At 46.6% G+C, this 15,584-nt stretch overlaps 2 protein-coding genes and 1 non-coding gene across 8 annotated transcripts in view; 2 read left to right on the top strand and 1 right to left on the bottom strand.

Annotated features, from left to right (window-relative positions):
* Positions 1 to 10,413, bottom strand: part of RECQL5 (RecQ like helicase 5) — a 38,552-nt gene extending 28,139 nt beyond the window's left edge. For all 4 annotated transcript variants that reach the window (XR_010937598.1, XM_067716441.1, XM_067716444.1 and 1 more), the window contains exons 1-7: positions 10,232 to 10,413; positions 9,591 to 9,727; positions 8,630 to 8,751; positions 6,498 to 7,016; positions 5,805 to 5,907; positions 4,921 to 5,032; positions 3,354 to 3,516 (exon numbers count right to left, since the gene is read on the bottom strand). Coding sequence is in view for 3 of the 4 variants with exons in the window: in XM_067716441.1 (XP_067572542.1) it covers positions 3,354 to 3,516; positions 4,921 to 5,032; positions 5,805 to 5,907; positions 6,498 to 7,016; positions 8,630 to 8,751; positions 9,591 to 9,717 (1,146 nt within the window). In the remaining variant the exon portion in view is untranslated. The remainder of the gene's footprint in view (positions 1 to 3,353; positions 3,517 to 4,920; positions 5,033 to 5,804; positions 5,908 to 6,497; positions 7,017 to 8,629; positions 8,752 to 9,590; positions 9,728 to 10,231) is intronic.
* Positions 2,376 to 2,448, top strand: TRNAG-UCC (transfer RNA glycine (anticodon UCC)). The gene has a single exon. It is a non-coding gene; the product is annotated as a tRNA-Gly (tRNA).
* Positions 10,414 to 10,526: 113 nt separating the features above from the next.
* SAP30BP (SAP30 binding protein) overlaps positions 10,527 to 15,584 on the top strand; it is a 34,064-nt gene continuing 29,006 nt past the window's right edge. For 2 of the 3 annotated variants that reach the window (XM_067717039.1, XM_067717037.1), the window contains exons 1-3: positions 10,527 to 10,688; positions 12,125 to 12,234; positions 14,662 to 14,709. In XM_067717039.1, the coding sequence (XP_067573140.1) occupies positions 10,583 to 10,688; positions 12,125 to 12,234; positions 14,662 to 14,709 (264 nt within the window). In that variant the 5' untranslated portion in view covers positions 10,527 to 10,582. The remainder of the gene's footprint in view (positions 10,689 to 12,124; positions 12,235 to 14,661; positions 14,710 to 15,584) is intronic. The other variant, XM_067717038.1, reaches the window with a different exon arrangement.

Genomic DNA, 15,584 nt, shown 5'->3' with positions numbered 1-15,584 from the left:
TTGGAGAATGTTCTGTGTGCACTTGAGAAGAAAGTGTAATCTGCTGCTTTCAGATGGAATGTCCTATAAATATCAATTAAATCTATCTGGTCTATTGTGTCATTTAAAGGTTGTGTTTCCTCATTAATTTTCTGTCTGGATGATCTGTCCACCGGTGTAAGTGAGGTGTTAAAGTCCCCCACTATTATTGCGTTACTGTCAATTTCCTCTTTTACAGCTGTTAGCATTTGCCTTATGAATTGAGGTGCTCCTATGTTGGGTACATATACCTTGATCATTATGCAGCGTCCTTCCTTGTCTCTTGTAACATTCTTTAAAGTCTACTTTATCTAATATGAGTATTGGTACTCCAGCTTTCTTTTGATTTCCATTTGCATGGAATATCTTTTTCCATCCCCTCACTTTCAGTCTGTATGTGTCCCTAGGTCTGAAGTGGGTCTCTTGTAGACAGCATATATATGGGTTTTGTTTCTGTATCCATTCAGCAAGCCTGTGTCTTTTGTTGGAGCATTTAACCCGTTGACATTTAAGGTAATTATCGATATGTATGTTCCTATTACCATTTTCTTAATTGTTTTGGGTTTGTTTTTGTAGGTCCTTTTCTTCTCTTGTGTTTCCCACTTAGAGAAGTTCCTTTAGCATTTGTTGTAGAGCTGGTTTGGTAGTGCTGAATTCTCTTAGCTTTTGCTTGTCTGTAAAGCTTTTGATTTCTCCATCGAACCTGAATGAGATCCTTGCTGGGTAGAGTAATCTTGGTTGTAGGTTCTTCCCTTTCATTACTTTAAATATATCGTGCCACTCCCTTCTGGCTTGTAGAGTTTCTGCTGAGAAATCAGCTGTTAACCTTATGGGAGTTCCCTTGTATGTTATTTGTTGTTTTCTCTAGGACTTATTAATTCTCTCTTATTAATTCTCTCATCTGTTCCAATGACTGTTACTGTATTACATGGATTTGATCGGGGTAGCAGCACAGCATATTCTGATGCTGGGTTAAGCACACCCCTTTCATCATTCTCCTTTTTCATACTTTTCCTGGCTGTTCTTGAGCACTTATTCTTGCACATAAATTCTAAGATTCTACTTCCCAATAGAAGTCTTTTGGGATTTCAATTGGGACTTCATGAAATATTTATATTAACTTTGAGGAGAAAAGACAGTTTTAAGTCTTCCCAATCACTTTTGTATCTGTACAGAGTTTGTTTTCTTTCAATGAGGTTTTAGTTTTCTCATCTAAATCAGTGGCTCTCATCCCTGGCTGCATATTAACATCAACTGGGGAGGTTTTAAAAAAATTCTCTTGATAAGAACCTGTAACATTTACTTCTAGGTATTTTATAAGTTTTATTCTTGCAAATTAAACATGTTTTCATTTCTATTCCTAGGTATTTACAGTAATGTTTCTCTTATGTTCAGCCATCTTGCCAAGTTTTCTTATGAACCCTAGTAGATTTCTAGTAGAGTCTTTGGGGTTTCCTAGGCAGACATTTGTTAAAATTTCTATCTGCTGGTGTCTTTTCTCCTTGTCCCTGTGAGTTTATATACTTTTCATCCTTTTATCGTCCTTTTGGTGGGGATCAGGAATAAGCCCTTGTGTTCAATCTTTCTTATAAGGAAAAGTCGATGTGCATCCTTTTGCAACGTCACACATTGTGTTTTGGGGGGGTTTAATCCATGTTGATTCATGTAGAGTTACTGCTTCATTTTTAACTGCTCTGGACCATTCCACTGTGTGACTAGCCCACTGTTTACTTACCCCACACCCCACAGAGGAAGAGTTTTATTTCCCCACTGTGTTGCTGCAGCCAACATCCCTGTATACCCTCATACAGTCCATCATGTGCACTGACACCCTGTCTACCTAGATGTGGAACTGCTGAGTCGCAGTGCACCAGGCCCCTCCACGTACACGTGTCACCTCGTCTCTTCAAAGAAGCCGTTCTAGCTTATAATCCTGACCATGTCATGAGCTGCCCTCTCCCCACATCCTTGCCAACAGTGACTATGAAGATGTTTTACACTTTGGCCAGTCTGATGGGTATAAAATGATAGCTTGTCACCTGATTTGCATTTCTCTGATTCCTAAGTGAGGCTGAGCATCTCTTTGTATGTTTTTTTTTCTCTTTGTATGTTTATTAGATATTCTGGCTTCCTCTTCTGTGAAATCCATCCTTTTTGCTATGTAGCTGTTTGCCTTTTACTGTTTTACCTGCAGGAGTTCTATACAACCAGCCAATGATGTCTATCGTGATGAAATCCCCAAATGGCTCATTTTTTCACTTTGTTTATGGTGTCTGTCACTATAAAGAAAATTTTAGCTCAAACAGATCAAGTCTTCTTTGATGATTTCTGCTTTTAAAAATCTTGACATAGGGACTTCCCTGGTGGTCCAGTGGGTAAGACTCTGTGCTTCCAATGCAGGGGGCCCAGGTTCGATCCCTGGTCAGGGAACTAGATCCTGCACACATGCCACAACTAAGAGCTCACATGCCGCAATGAAGATTCCACATGCTGCAACCAAGACCGGTGCAGCCAAAATAAATAAATTAATTAAAAAAAAAATATCTTGACATACTCTTCCCTTCCTCAAGGCCATGAAATATTTTCTCCCCAGTTTTACAGTTTTTTTTTTTTTTTTTTTTGCGGTACGCGGGCCTCTCACTGTTGCGGCCTCTCCCGTTGCGGAGCACAGGCTCCGGACGCGCAGGCTCAGCGGCCATGGCTCACAGGCTCAGCCGCTCCGCGGCATGTGGGATCTTCCCGGACCGAGCACGAACCCGCGTCCCCCGCATCGGCAGGCAGACTCTCAGCCACTGCGCCACCAGGGAAGCCCAGTTTTACAGTTTTTTGAGGTCTTTAATCCACCTGTAATTCATATGTATATGGCATGGGAGGTAGTGTTCTATTTTATCTTTTTCTAGAATAAATTATTCAACAGTTCGTCATTTTCCTGTTGATTTCTAATGCCACCTATCATACACCAAGTTCTGTTATATTCCTGAGTCTGTGTCTAGGTTCTCTACAAAGAATATGCAACCAGTTTTTAAAAAAGGCTAAAATCAAAGAACTTACAACAATATGGGAAAGTGCTTATGTAACAATGCTAATTTAAAACAAGGCAGGATTGATCTTGACTATGTAAAATAACACACACACAACAGACTGTACGAAGATCAATTAAGTATAAAGAAAAAAGTCTAACCTAGTTATAAGCTATCCACCAACACCCCATTCCCCACCTTGCTGTACCTTCTAGCCTCAGGAGCAGCCCTCCAGATTACAGAAGCTCCATCTGGGTTCAGAAATTGCAGAGCGGTGGGTTCGGACAAGAAGGGCTCCTACTGCCCAGGACTTACCTGGAGTTTTGCTACTTCCTTCCTGATCAGGAAGCTGACTTGGTCCCGGTCATTCCTAGAGTAATACAGACGGCACCAGGAAGGCTTTCCGTCTCTGCCCGCCCGGCCAGACTCCTGGTAGTACCCAGCCATAGACTTGGCAATATTCCAGTGGGCGACAAACCTGTAAGATCCAAGGGTCAAGCAGCATGAGATGTGGCAGAAAAGCTGAGGGGAGAAGTGACTCCCAGTCAGCGGAGCAGGGGTCTCCACAGGGATCAGGAGTAGGAGGCTGGCAGGCAGAGAGGCAGAGATAGGCCCCAGAGTAAGCATGGCTAGGACCCTGCAGTCCTTCAGCAGGCCTTCTCGCCATGGAGCAGCTCATGGAAAAACTAGTGGACTTAACGAAACAAGATTAGGACACTTATGAGCTGGGTAAGTCCTTTATAACATCTTTGAAGAGGAAAAAGGATAATACTTATGAAGTACCTACTATGAGCCAGTGTATATATTTGTCTTGTTAAATCATTACAGTGGGGCTTCCCTGGTGGCGCAGTGGTTGAGAGTCCGCCTGCCGATGCAGGGGACACGGGTTTGTGCCCCGGTCTGGGAAGATCCCACATGCCGCTAGGCCCGTGAGCCATGGCCACTGAGCCTGTGCGTCCGGAGCCTGTGCTCCACAACTGGAGAGGCCACAACAGTGAGAGGCCCGCGTACCGCAAAAAAAAAAAAAAAAAAAAAAATCATTACAGTCACCATCATGTGAGGTAGTCTCATTTTATAGACAATGAATGTGAGATTCAGAGAGGTAAATTTGTACAAGGGGACAGCAGAGCTAGGATTTGAGCCTAGGAGTGTCTGACTCCAAAGTTGATCCATTATAAGACACAGCTGACCCAGGATTCAAACCCTGATTCCAAAGTCCACGTTATCTCAAGTATAGTTCACAGTCTAATTCCTACCCTGACCAACTCAGGGTCACTATGAGGCTTAACAAGACCACGTATGCAAAAGTGCTCTGTAAATCACACAAGGCATTACTGTTGGTGTTAATCAGAGCAAAGGGCTTCAGGCTGCAGCCCAAAATGTCTCCAGAAGGTCAAGCATGCCTGGAGGTAAAAGACTTCCCAACAGTGGCCAGTGTGGGGCTAGGAGGCTGGGATGTACCCATCTCTTCTGGACTGTCCAGTAAACAGTAACAAGGAGTGACGGGAACGAGATCTTTGCCTTCAGTTTTGCACAGGGAGCAGTTTTAAGATAGTTCATTCCACCCCCTCACAGGCTCCAGATGCTAAGGTGGGAATGAGCGGGGCTGTGTTAAAGGGTGAGCCTGATGGTCTGCATGCTGCCCCCTCTTCTGGCGGATGGAAGAACCGTGCTGTGCCATCACCAGGGAGCAGAGGAACTGTGCACAGAACCTGTCAGCGTTTGGACTATGTACCAGGGACCCTATCCTGGGGCCTCCTTCCCCTCTGGCCCTAGAAGGACACACAGACCTGGCTCCCCAGACAGAGCACCAGGAGGCCCACCCCCCCACCCCCCGGAGCCAGGCCCCAACTGGCAAAGTCAGACAAGAACAAGGGCTCACCTGACATTGGCTTTGTCCACTCCCATTCCAAAACTAATAGTTGCAACAATTACAGGGACCTTCTCCTCCATCCACTCGTTCTGCACCAGCGTTCTTTCAGGAGCCTTCAGTCCTAGAAAAGAGGGGAAGGTGAAGAAGGGAACTTGCATTTCCCTTGGGTTTCCCCTGAGGTCTACCTTGAGTCTGACGCTGTGCTGGGCACAGTACACACACTGAATCCATCACTTACCAGCTGTATGACCTCAGGCCAGGCACTTAACCCACCAAGCCTGAGCCAGTAAACATAGAGACCCAGGCCTGTGTGTGGCACAGAGCACTCCATAAATGTGACAGCCAGGATTCAAACCCAAGTCCATTGGCCTCCAGAGCCTGTGCTCTTTCCATGATACCAATACCTGGGCTAAAAAAACTCATCATCTGCTGCTGGGTGGGCACAGGGTGACAATAAGAATTCAGGAGTCACAATTCTCCTTTTAGATCTCATTTGGGTCTAGACTCCTTTTTGTGAATTTAAGTGAATCACTTTAGCTCTGCCTGGGTATCTGGAAAAAGATGATGGACCACCTGATTATCCAGGATTCTTAAGGAACAAAAGACCAGCTAAGAGGCTTCTGAGAGGGCTTCCCTGGTGGCGCAGTGATTAGGAGTCCGCCTGCCGATGCAGGGGACGCGGGTTCGTGCCCCGGTCCGGGGAGATCCCACATGCCGCTGAGCGGCTGGGCCCGTGAGCCATGGCCGCTGAGCCTGCGCGTCCGGAGCCTGTGCTCCGCAACGGGAGAGGCCACAACAGTGAGAGGCCCGCGTACCGCAAAAAAAAAAAAAAAAAAAAAAAAAAAAGAGCCTTCTGAGAGTAAGGAGGGCCACGTGGCCCAGGTGCCCCTTACCTGCGTGGTACGCCTTGGCATTCACGCCCCTGTAACTGAGCTCTATAGCCAGCTGTTCACAGGCCTCCCTTGTCCTGCAGTAGACAATGCCGCAGCCGGACAACTGAAAGGGGAGACACGGGAAGAAAATAAGCATGGGGAAGAACAAGACAACCCATCGCACTGCAGCCTGCTCTTTTTATTTTTTATTTATTGGCCGCATCACGCGGCTTGTTCGACCTTAGTTCTCTGACCAGGGACTGAACTCACGCCCCAGCAGTGAAAGAGCCAGGTCCCAACCACTGGTCCGCCGGGGAAGTCCCTGCTTTAAAAGCAGCTCTAACTCTCTCTCGTCAGGCTCATGGTCTCCTCTGAGGCAGACCACCTAGCACAGCCCTGCTACTTTCTAACAAGGCAGGACCAAAGCAGCTCAAAACCCAACTTTTCTAACCCTTGCCTCCTCCCCACGAGCCTTGGATAGGTCTGCAAAGGCCCCTCCACAGGAGGACTCCGGGACACAGGAACCCCAGTAAGGGGGACAAGGCCAGGAAACCAAAGGGACAACTCTGTGCACGAGTTTTAAGAAGCTATGGCTAGTCCTGGCTGAGGAAGCTAGAAAAGCAAAGAGCTTGGAAATGAGAATCCTTCTCTAGGCCGCACACAGCAGCCCGCCGCCCCTGATGTACCTCGGCCCCCCAACCTCAATGCCCTCACCCCTTTATCAGCCTTCTGTCCGAGAGCCTTAAGGCAGAAGTCCCTCAGGTTCCCGTAGGGATCAGGAAGCAGTTCCTTGAACTGCACATCATAGAAGAGGTTGGCCCGGAAGCAGGGAGTCTTGAAGGTGGCAACTGGCTGCTTCAGCTGCAGGGCGGCAAACACATCCTCTCGGACCTGCGGGGTGGCTGTGGCAGTGAGAGCCACACAGGGGGCGTGGGCCAGGCGGGGGCGCAGGGCTCCCAGACGCAAGTAGTCAGGACGGAAGTCGTGCCCCCACTGGGAAACACAATGAGCTTCATCCACCACGAGGTAGGAGAGCAGGTGGCGAGACGCCAAGGAGTTTAGGGCGGGCTGGAAGGAGGCAGAAGCCGCCATCTCTGGCGTGATGTACAGAAGTTTGGTCCAGGGCTTTTCCTGCTCCAGGTCACAGAGCAGCTCCTTCTTCTGCTGTGCCGAGAGCTTTGAGTTCAGGGTACTCACTTGGACCTTCAGGGCCAGCAAGTGGTCCACTTGGTCCTGAGGGCAGAAGCGGGAGAGGGGACTATAAGTGGCCCTCAGGCCTCAGTGGTAAACGTCACTGTGACTCCCTGGGGTATTTCACAGCCATAAAACATCCTTCTCCTACCCTCTAACGTGTCTTCTCTTTGCATAAAAAGAAGTACAGAAGGTGAAGTGGTTGATGTGTGGAGCCAGATAGATGTGGATTTAATCCCGGCTCAATTACCACATGCTCTTCAGCTGGTTCTTAACCTTAACCTTTCAATTTTCTCACTCTCATTCTTTCACTTTGCTATAAAAAGAGTAAAACTACCTAATAGGATTGTTTTAAGAATTAAATGAAAATTTATACTTGGAAGGTACGTTAATGCCCCTAAACACTTAGCACAGAGCCTGAGACTAGTACACACTCACTAAGCATTGTTACTGTTGTTCTCTATCCTCTCTCTCTCTCTCTCCTTTTCTTCATGGTGGATGGCTCTTAACCAACGGCCACACTTCCTCATTTCTGATTCTATCAGTCCATCTGCAGGCCTTAAATATAGTCAGAAGCACAGAACAGATGTTAACAACATCCCAATAAGTTTCTCATCTTTTTTTCTGTCTCATGGCTGTGCTCTCGCCAGAATAAAGCAGAATATACCAGGGATTCCCCCATATTGATTTATACCTCTCTATCCACCTGCATCTTCTATAACATCAAGAGTGCACATGTGGGCTTCCCTGGTGGCGCAGTGGTTGACAGTCCGCCTGCCGATGCAGGGGACACAGGTTCGTGCCCCAGTCGGGGAAGATCCCACATGCTGCGGAGCGGCTGGGCCTGTGAGCCGTGGCCGCTGAGCCTGCGCGTCCGGAGCCTGTGCTCCGCAACAGGAGAGGCCACAACAGTGAGAGGCCCGCGTATCGCAAAAAGGGGGAAAAAAAAAAGTTTATGAAGATTGAAAAAAAAAAAAAAAGAGTGCACATGTGTACATACGAGAGTGTGTATGTGCATACACATACAGTTCCATATTCCTCCAGGCAAAAAGTTACAAAGGAGGGTGAGAGACCTCAGGCCATCAAAACACAGAAGACTCATTCATAACCCACCAGAGTGATATGCACTAGTGGAGAACCCCACATTTGGGTGATTCAGAAACCCAATACAGAGAGGGATATAGGCAAATCAAAGAAAAATAAGAGGCAAAAGACCAAAGAAGGGTGGACTTCCCTGGTGGTGCAGTGGTTAAAAATCCGCCTGCCAATGCAGGGGACACAGGTTCGATCCCTGGTCGGGGAAGATCCCACATGCTGCAGAGGAACTAAGCCCGTGCGCCACAACTAGTGAGCCCATGCGCTAGAGGCCGCAAGCCACAACTACTGAGCCCGCGTGCCACAACTACTGAAGCCCGCGCGCCTAGAGTCCAAGCACCACAACAAAGAGTAGCCCCCACTTGCTGCAACTAGAGAAAGCCCACGTGCAGCAACAAAGATGCAACACAGCGCAAAATAAAATTAATTAATTAATTAATTTTTTAAAAAAGACCAAAGAAAGGAGAAGTAAAATTTCCAGCTATTAACTACCCCCCCCCAAAAAAAAACACCTTCCTCTAAACTTTCTGGGCTGCCACCTTCATTCCCCTGAGCCTCACCTGAATCAAAGCAATGAGAGGAGAGATCACGATGGTGATGCCTTTGGCCAACAGAGCAGGGAGTTGATAGCAGAGGGATTTTCCTGCCCCTGTGGGCATGCACACAAAGACATCCTTGTCGCCTGCAAAAATACAAGAAGGCAACATCTCAATGCTTCCTGCCTTTTAATCTCTCCCCTTCATCAAGGCTGTTGAAAATTAAACAAGAATGTAGGAAAAACTCCTCGCAGAGTGTCTGGCTCGTACAAGGGTCTCAATATAACCTCAATTCTCTTCCCATCCTTTCTACGAAAAGGGAAGCGGTCCAGGGAGATCTGGCAATGCACACAAACCATTTCCAGTAGTGGCAATAACAACTACAAGGGTAAGAAGTCTGAGTCTGCTGGGCTACGGATGATTGAACTGAACATCCATGAAAGCTGAATACTCCTGGATGAGTGGGTATATCTGTATAGACATGGAAACAACGTCACTTAGAGGGCTTTTGTTTATAAGTGTTATAATGTAATTAACATGACACTGCTGCTCCCCTTTGACAACAACCATTTGTCAACATATCTCAGTTTTATAATATTATTACTCCTTCCTTCCCTATTTGGGACCCAGACCACTCAATCTTCAACACAGGAATTACCTAGAAGGTGACTGGTTTCGGCTATTCCTGCCATGCCCCCACCCCACCTCCACCTCACTGCCTACACAAAAAGGAGAATGGAAATTTATGAGCTGTTTTCAAAGACAACCTTAGCTTTGTCTACGAAATATCAGAACCAGAACAGCTGGGTGGTTCTGCCAATAAAACTGCAGTTTTGGGTGACAGATCTACAAGAGCTCCAAAACCAAATATGGCCCAAGGGTGGGGAGGAAGGAAGGGTCAGAAGGAAGGTGTTCTTCCTTCTGTAGTGGCAGCGCTATGGTATAGCCAGCACAAACATAAATGCAGGTAGTTTGGCAACATTACCTTTCACTACAGCCATGGTTGCCCTCTCCTGCAAAGGCGTCTTAAAAGAGTCAAACCCAAAGACCTTCTTCAACGTGCTCCGGACTCGACGCTCAGGGTCAAAAGGAGAGGAAGAGTTGGTACTCATCTTGACGACAGTGGCCAAAGGTTAAGGCAAAGGTGATGATCATATATGGTTGCAAGGAGAACCCTCTGTTCTGCTTTTCAAAGCCTACTTATTTTTTCTATAAGTTTGCTTTATTACACTCAAAACTATATTATTTTCTAATAATATAGCTCCAGGTGAACAGCCTCAAGCAATACATTCCTGGGTAATTATCTCCAATTTTATGCTCGGTGAAAATAAAAACACCCAACTATCCCAGGCCACGGTATAGCGCAGAGCTAGAAATCAGATCACGAGAAAAAACACAAATGTCTTCAGAACAGTTTGGAGAAGATGGAATTTTCTTCTAAGATCCACCCTCTGCTCTATAAGCACAGCCATGACGACCATTCTTCCCCCCAGGACCCCGACCCCTTCTCCCCCCCAACGACCCCCGCGCCCAGAGGAGAGCTCTTCCCTTTTCCTCCTCTGAACCCTAGATCTGTTCTTTCCTCCCTTCCCCAGCCGAAGCCTCCCTCTCTTCACCCCAAGATATCAGAGCCGGCCGTGGGCCCCAAGGAGCGAGGGGCTCTTGTCGGGCAGTTGCTGCCCGCTGGCTCGGGAACTACTCGAAGACCCCCATAAGCCACAGGTAACTCTCAAAAGCCAAACTGCTGGGAATGCAACGTCAGGTAAACCCACACAAGCTTGTATCCGTCGCGCAGTGATGACGTTGCGCAAGCGTTGGCGCGAGGGGCGGAGCCAGACGCGGAAACGGCCGTTTTGATTGGTTCTAGGTCTGAAACGGGCGCGGGGTCTCCTGGGATCCGGAAGTAGTTGCCTTTCCGCCCGGAAGTCGGCTCTTCGGAGTCATAGGAGTGAGCCACGCCGGGGCTGTGGGAATAAGATGGCGGGGAAGAAGAGTGTTCTGTCGTCTCTGGCAGTTTACGCGGAAGATTCAGAGCCCGAGTCTGACGGCGAGGCAGGAGTTGAAACGGCGGGCGGCACAGCTGGTGAGGCCCGAGTAGGGAGCTGGAAGGGGAGAATCGGATGTCTGCTCGGAATGCTGCTCCCCTAGCAGGCGGGAGGGAAAGAGATGGTCATTGTGCCCCAAGTATCGGGCTCTGGAGCCCCGAAGGGCGTTCAGGGTCCTGGGATAGTCGGAGCGTTAGATGCTCTGTAGCAAGAATGGACCGTCTCCTTCTTTTGATTGGATTATTCTTCCGAAACTTACTGAAAGTCTTCTCCCTGCTGGGTATCGTGCTGGGCAGAAGGATGGACGAAGGATGGAGAGGGTCCAAGGCTACTGAACCACCACCTATTTTCTCCGGCCTTGTTGTTTGGTGGGGGAGAGCGAAACTTTTAATTAACAATATGCTTTAGCCATATCTTGGAGCTTTTAAAAATACATCCATCCTGTCTCCACTGCGAGGGAGTCTAATTCAGTAGATCTGGAGAAGAACCTGGGCATTTGTGAGCTTTCCAAGGCTTCTTGGTGATTCCATTACTTTGTGAGTTGTTAAAGCCCATCGGTGATTTTGTTGCTCCACCCTGGTTAAGAATCACAGTGTTAAGAAATGGGAACAGATCTATATGGGGACGTAGAGAGGCAGCAAGTTACCCAACGTGCCTGGGCCTTGGTTTCCTCATTTGGAAAGTGATGGGGGTCGGGGGGCCTTGGACTGGGTTAACTCCTCTCAGTTTTCTGTGGTCTCTGCCTGTCAGGAAGTTCTCTGGTGGTTTCCCAGTAATTTGTTTTTTTGGGGGGCTTTGTTGTTGTTTTTGTTTTAAACGTAGGAAAAGATTTTGTTTCTCAAGTAGGTATGATTGGGAACCTCTCCAGGTGCCCCCATTTAAGGTCCTGTTCCTAGGGGAGGACACACAAAATCGAGAATGACAGAGTCCTTGTCTTGATGAGAAGACAAGTTCATTGGTGCCTATGATACAAGGTAGACATATGCAGATAAAAATAGATGGGGTTTTTTCTGGAATTTTATTTTTTTTTTATACAGCAGGTTCTTATTAGTTATCTGTTTTATACATATTAGTGTATATATGTCAACCCCAATCTCCCAAGTCATCCCACCCCCTCCACCCACCCCCACCCCACCCCCACCACTTTCCCCCCTTGGTGTCCATACGTTTGTTCAAAAGAGATGTTTAAACAACATGGTATAATTGTTCAGAGAAGGGAAGGCTTCAGTTGGCATAATAGGCGGATTGGAAGCATTAGAAACGGAATTTAATATTACTTGGTTTTCTTCCCTGTTCTTTTAATGAATTCATGCACTAAATTCTGTGATCTTCCGAAAAGCAGAATCTGGGCCTAAGGTCACTTACATGAGATTTAGGTTTCCTTTTCTCTTCAGAGATAGTCCTGGCAACTCAGGTGGGGTTTTTTTGCATTCTTTTCCCCATTCATTCATTTTATTTTTCTCTTCTGTTTAAGAGGAGAAGGGCGGATTGGTATCTGAAGCCTATGGAGAGGATGATTTTTCTCGCCTCGGGGGTGATGAAGATGGCTATGAAGAAGAGGAGGATGAGAATAGCAAACAGTCGGTAAGTAAGTCTGTTCCCAAATCCAGAGCTGCTCAGAGGACCATTTATCAGAAACTTCCTGACCTGTACCAACAGTGTTCCATTTCATGCCTAATTTCATCCCCTCCCCCACTTTTATTTTCTTAAGTATCAGTTGAGGAAACTGGGTTGGATATCAGTAGTTCTATTTGAAAATCAAGTTCGTTTTCACCTGAACCATTTTGTATTAACCTTTGAATTGAAACTTGGGGGAAAAGATAGTGGACAATTTTATTTAACACAGATATCCATGGGTGTTTTATGTTGGTTTTCCCTGTTTAGATAATTTATTCCATTTGTAACAGTGCATTCATCCTAATTGGTGTATCATTTATATCTGCACTCAATTCTGTGTTATTTGTAATCTTGGTTGGGGTTCATTCAAATTTTTCGGTTTATTAGAAAGACGAGGAAGGACAGTTATTTGTGCTTTGATCCTTATTAACTCCTTTCTTGACTTTTTACTTGGCACTTTTTATCAAAGTGTTCTTGATCACAAATCTTGCCTGATGTTTAGTATGTGCTGACTATCAAAGGAAAGAGAACTTGCATCTTAATTAATCAGAAAGACTTTAGGTACACTGTCACCTGAGCATCATGGGCCAGAATTTTAAAGTTTGGAGAAAAACAAGGATTCAGGCTGGTGCTTAACACAGAGACATACAAAGTTGAATCTCAATATAAAATCTGGTTATTTAGCAACAGCTCTAATTAAAACGCTCAGTGTTCTATATTATTTGTTTGAAAATTTTGTTACTCGTTGATACTTAAATGTTAACATTAAAATGCTTCACAGGGAATTGCCTGGCGGTCCAGTGGTTAGGACTCTGTGCTTTCACTGCGAGGGCCCAGTTTCAATCCCTGGTTGGGGAACTAAGATCCCACAAGCCGTGAGGTGCGGCCAAAAAAAGCGGGGGGTGGGGGGAGGGCGGGGATAAAATGCTTTACAAATTAAACAAAAACGCGTTTTGTATTTTCTGTTGTTTTGGAAGACCTTTTTATCCCCTTAGGCCTCCCCTCCCCCATGATTGCTGATAATTCAGAATTGACTAAAATTGTTTAGAAAAGCTTTGTAAGTTATTTCATTTTTTTGCTTTTCTTAAGTGCGTACATAGTGGCTTAACATCCATAACTATTTTCTTCAGCAAATTTGCACGATGTGTGTTTTTGAAGTGTTATTCTGTATTTGCTTTGCATAGAATTTTTACCAGATTTAAGCCTTATTTCAAATTTTAGTAAAATCCACGCATCCAGTCCCAATATAGACATTCTAAAATGTGATTGTACTTGGCTGAGCTACATCTCTGATTATTTGGCCTGATGGGTTTCATTTGGAGGAGATTTTGGAGATTGCGTTTAAAACCTGTGGCTCACTGATGCCTTGCAGGACAATTAAATCTCAAAGCCATCAGTGTAGTTCAGGTCTCTCAGGTGGTGTTTATATTAACATCTGGCAGGCTTTTTAATTTGGGGGTTAAAGTGATTGAAAAAAGCAGTTTCAAATGAAACAGTTTTCTGTTGGATGTTAAATCATGGCTCCCGCGTATTGGGGTGTGCTGGGTAGTGGAACGGATATGGATTATAGCTACCTAACAGGGTAGCTGATCTTTGACCTTCATTAGCATTTAGTGGAATGGTGGGCTAGCTTGGGTGAGGTCAGGGCACACTTTGGAAAATGCCTTGCCCGCGTGGTGCTTTGTGTCAGGCAGGCCCTTTGGATAGGGAGCAAGGCTGGATGGAACGGGTCACCGGCAGTTCTGTGAGCGCTTGCATGGAGGCAGGGCCCACTCAGCTGGGACCCAGGACAGGCTGGGCGTTGCCCTTCAGTCCTGCCTTTCCCCGCTCACTCGCCCTGGTCGTTTGATGCCTACCTTCCTACTGTTCATGTTGGTGCAGGTGTTGCTGGTTGAAGCGCTGGGGTATAGCGTGTGGGGGTCATGGCACTCCGGGGGCGAACAATGTTATTGGAGCTCTGAATCTGATGTATTTGTGTACATGAAAGACAAAGAAGGAAAAAAAGACTCATACCGGGTTTGAAATCACCGATACTTCACTGGAAACGCCATTTCTGTTTTATCCTGTGGCGCCCGATCTTATCCTTTTCTCAAGCATATTGCCACCTTTCTCCATTTTTGTGTTTGTGGTTTTTAATCTCAGGCATTTTCATTAATATAGGCTATGGCACTGCTGGCATAACAACTTTGGGCTGCTGTTGTCGTTCCCCCCCCCCCCCCCCCCGCAACATCTCTTTTTCCCCTTCTCTTTCTCTAGAGCCTGGGTCATATGGTAGGGGAGGGGTTCTTGGTGGGACAACCCAGGCTGGGTAGATTTGCTCCAAACCCTGTTATGCATGTGAGAACCTCAGGCCCAGTCCTTTAAGCTTAATCCTCTAAATTCTTTGTCTTGTAGGAAGATGACGATTCAGAGACTGAAAAACCTGAGGCTGATGACCCAAAGGTATTTGGTGTTGGCTGTGGTGGGGTGGCTGGATACGAACAAGGCATTTTTAACAATATGGCTCAGTTCGTGTGTCTAGTCAAGATCTGTCTCACTAACATACTGTGTAACCATGTGTAAGTCGAGGGAGAGAAGCCTGGAGGCTACCCTGGACTGTCCTGAGGCAGCTCACTTTCCAGCCTCGCTGCCAAGGTGAAAGGCTGGGCTGAGTGCAGCAGCCCACCTCTGCTCCAAACCCAGGTGGGCTCTGGGGGTCACTGCCCCTGCAGGTGGGTCAGGTGTGGGAATGTGTTTAGAATCAGGAAGCCATAAGGGCTGCCTCATGTACCATGGGCTCTCTTTAGTCGTCTAGATGTGAAGAAGGGCATAGAGAGCCAGACGAAATGAGCCCTCTCCCAGCTACGGGGGATGCTGAGCCTCAGCCTTGTTTTTCCAGGCTTGTGCCCTTCCACTCTCGGGTAAACCACACACAATGGCTTGTTTTGAAACAACATAGTCATTTCTTCTTTTGTTTCCATCCCAGTAGCAGCTGAGAGTAATTTACATATCCTTGACCCCATCGTGATGAAGGTTAAGGCACACACGTATACATACATACACACACACACACATACACACACACACCACCACCACCACCACCACCACCACCACCCTGTCCCCCCAGTGTTGGGTACTGTGTGCTGGGCATTAATACAAATGTGCCTGTTGAGGAAGCATTCTTTGGGGGACAAACTTTTTTTTTTTTTTCCAAAGAAAAAGAGTAATTCCATTACTCTGGGCCTGGGGAATAGGGACCAAGTTTTGTGTCTAAAAACTGCTTTAAAACCAGCTGAGGCCTTTAAGGTGTCCTAGTGGAATTTAGGAGAACTATCCCC

The sequence above is a fragment of the Pseudorca crassidens genome, chromosome 19, assembly GCF_039906515.1.
Source record: "Pseudorca crassidens isolate mPseCra1 chromosome 19, mPseCra1.hap1, whole genome shotgun sequence".
NCBI classification, from domain to species: Eukaryota; Metazoa; Chordata; class Mammalia; order Artiodactyla; family Delphinidae; genus Pseudorca; species Pseudorca crassidens.
The sequence above is the reverse complement of the archived record's forward strand: the minus strand, read 5'-3'. Positions and strand labels throughout refer to the sequence as shown.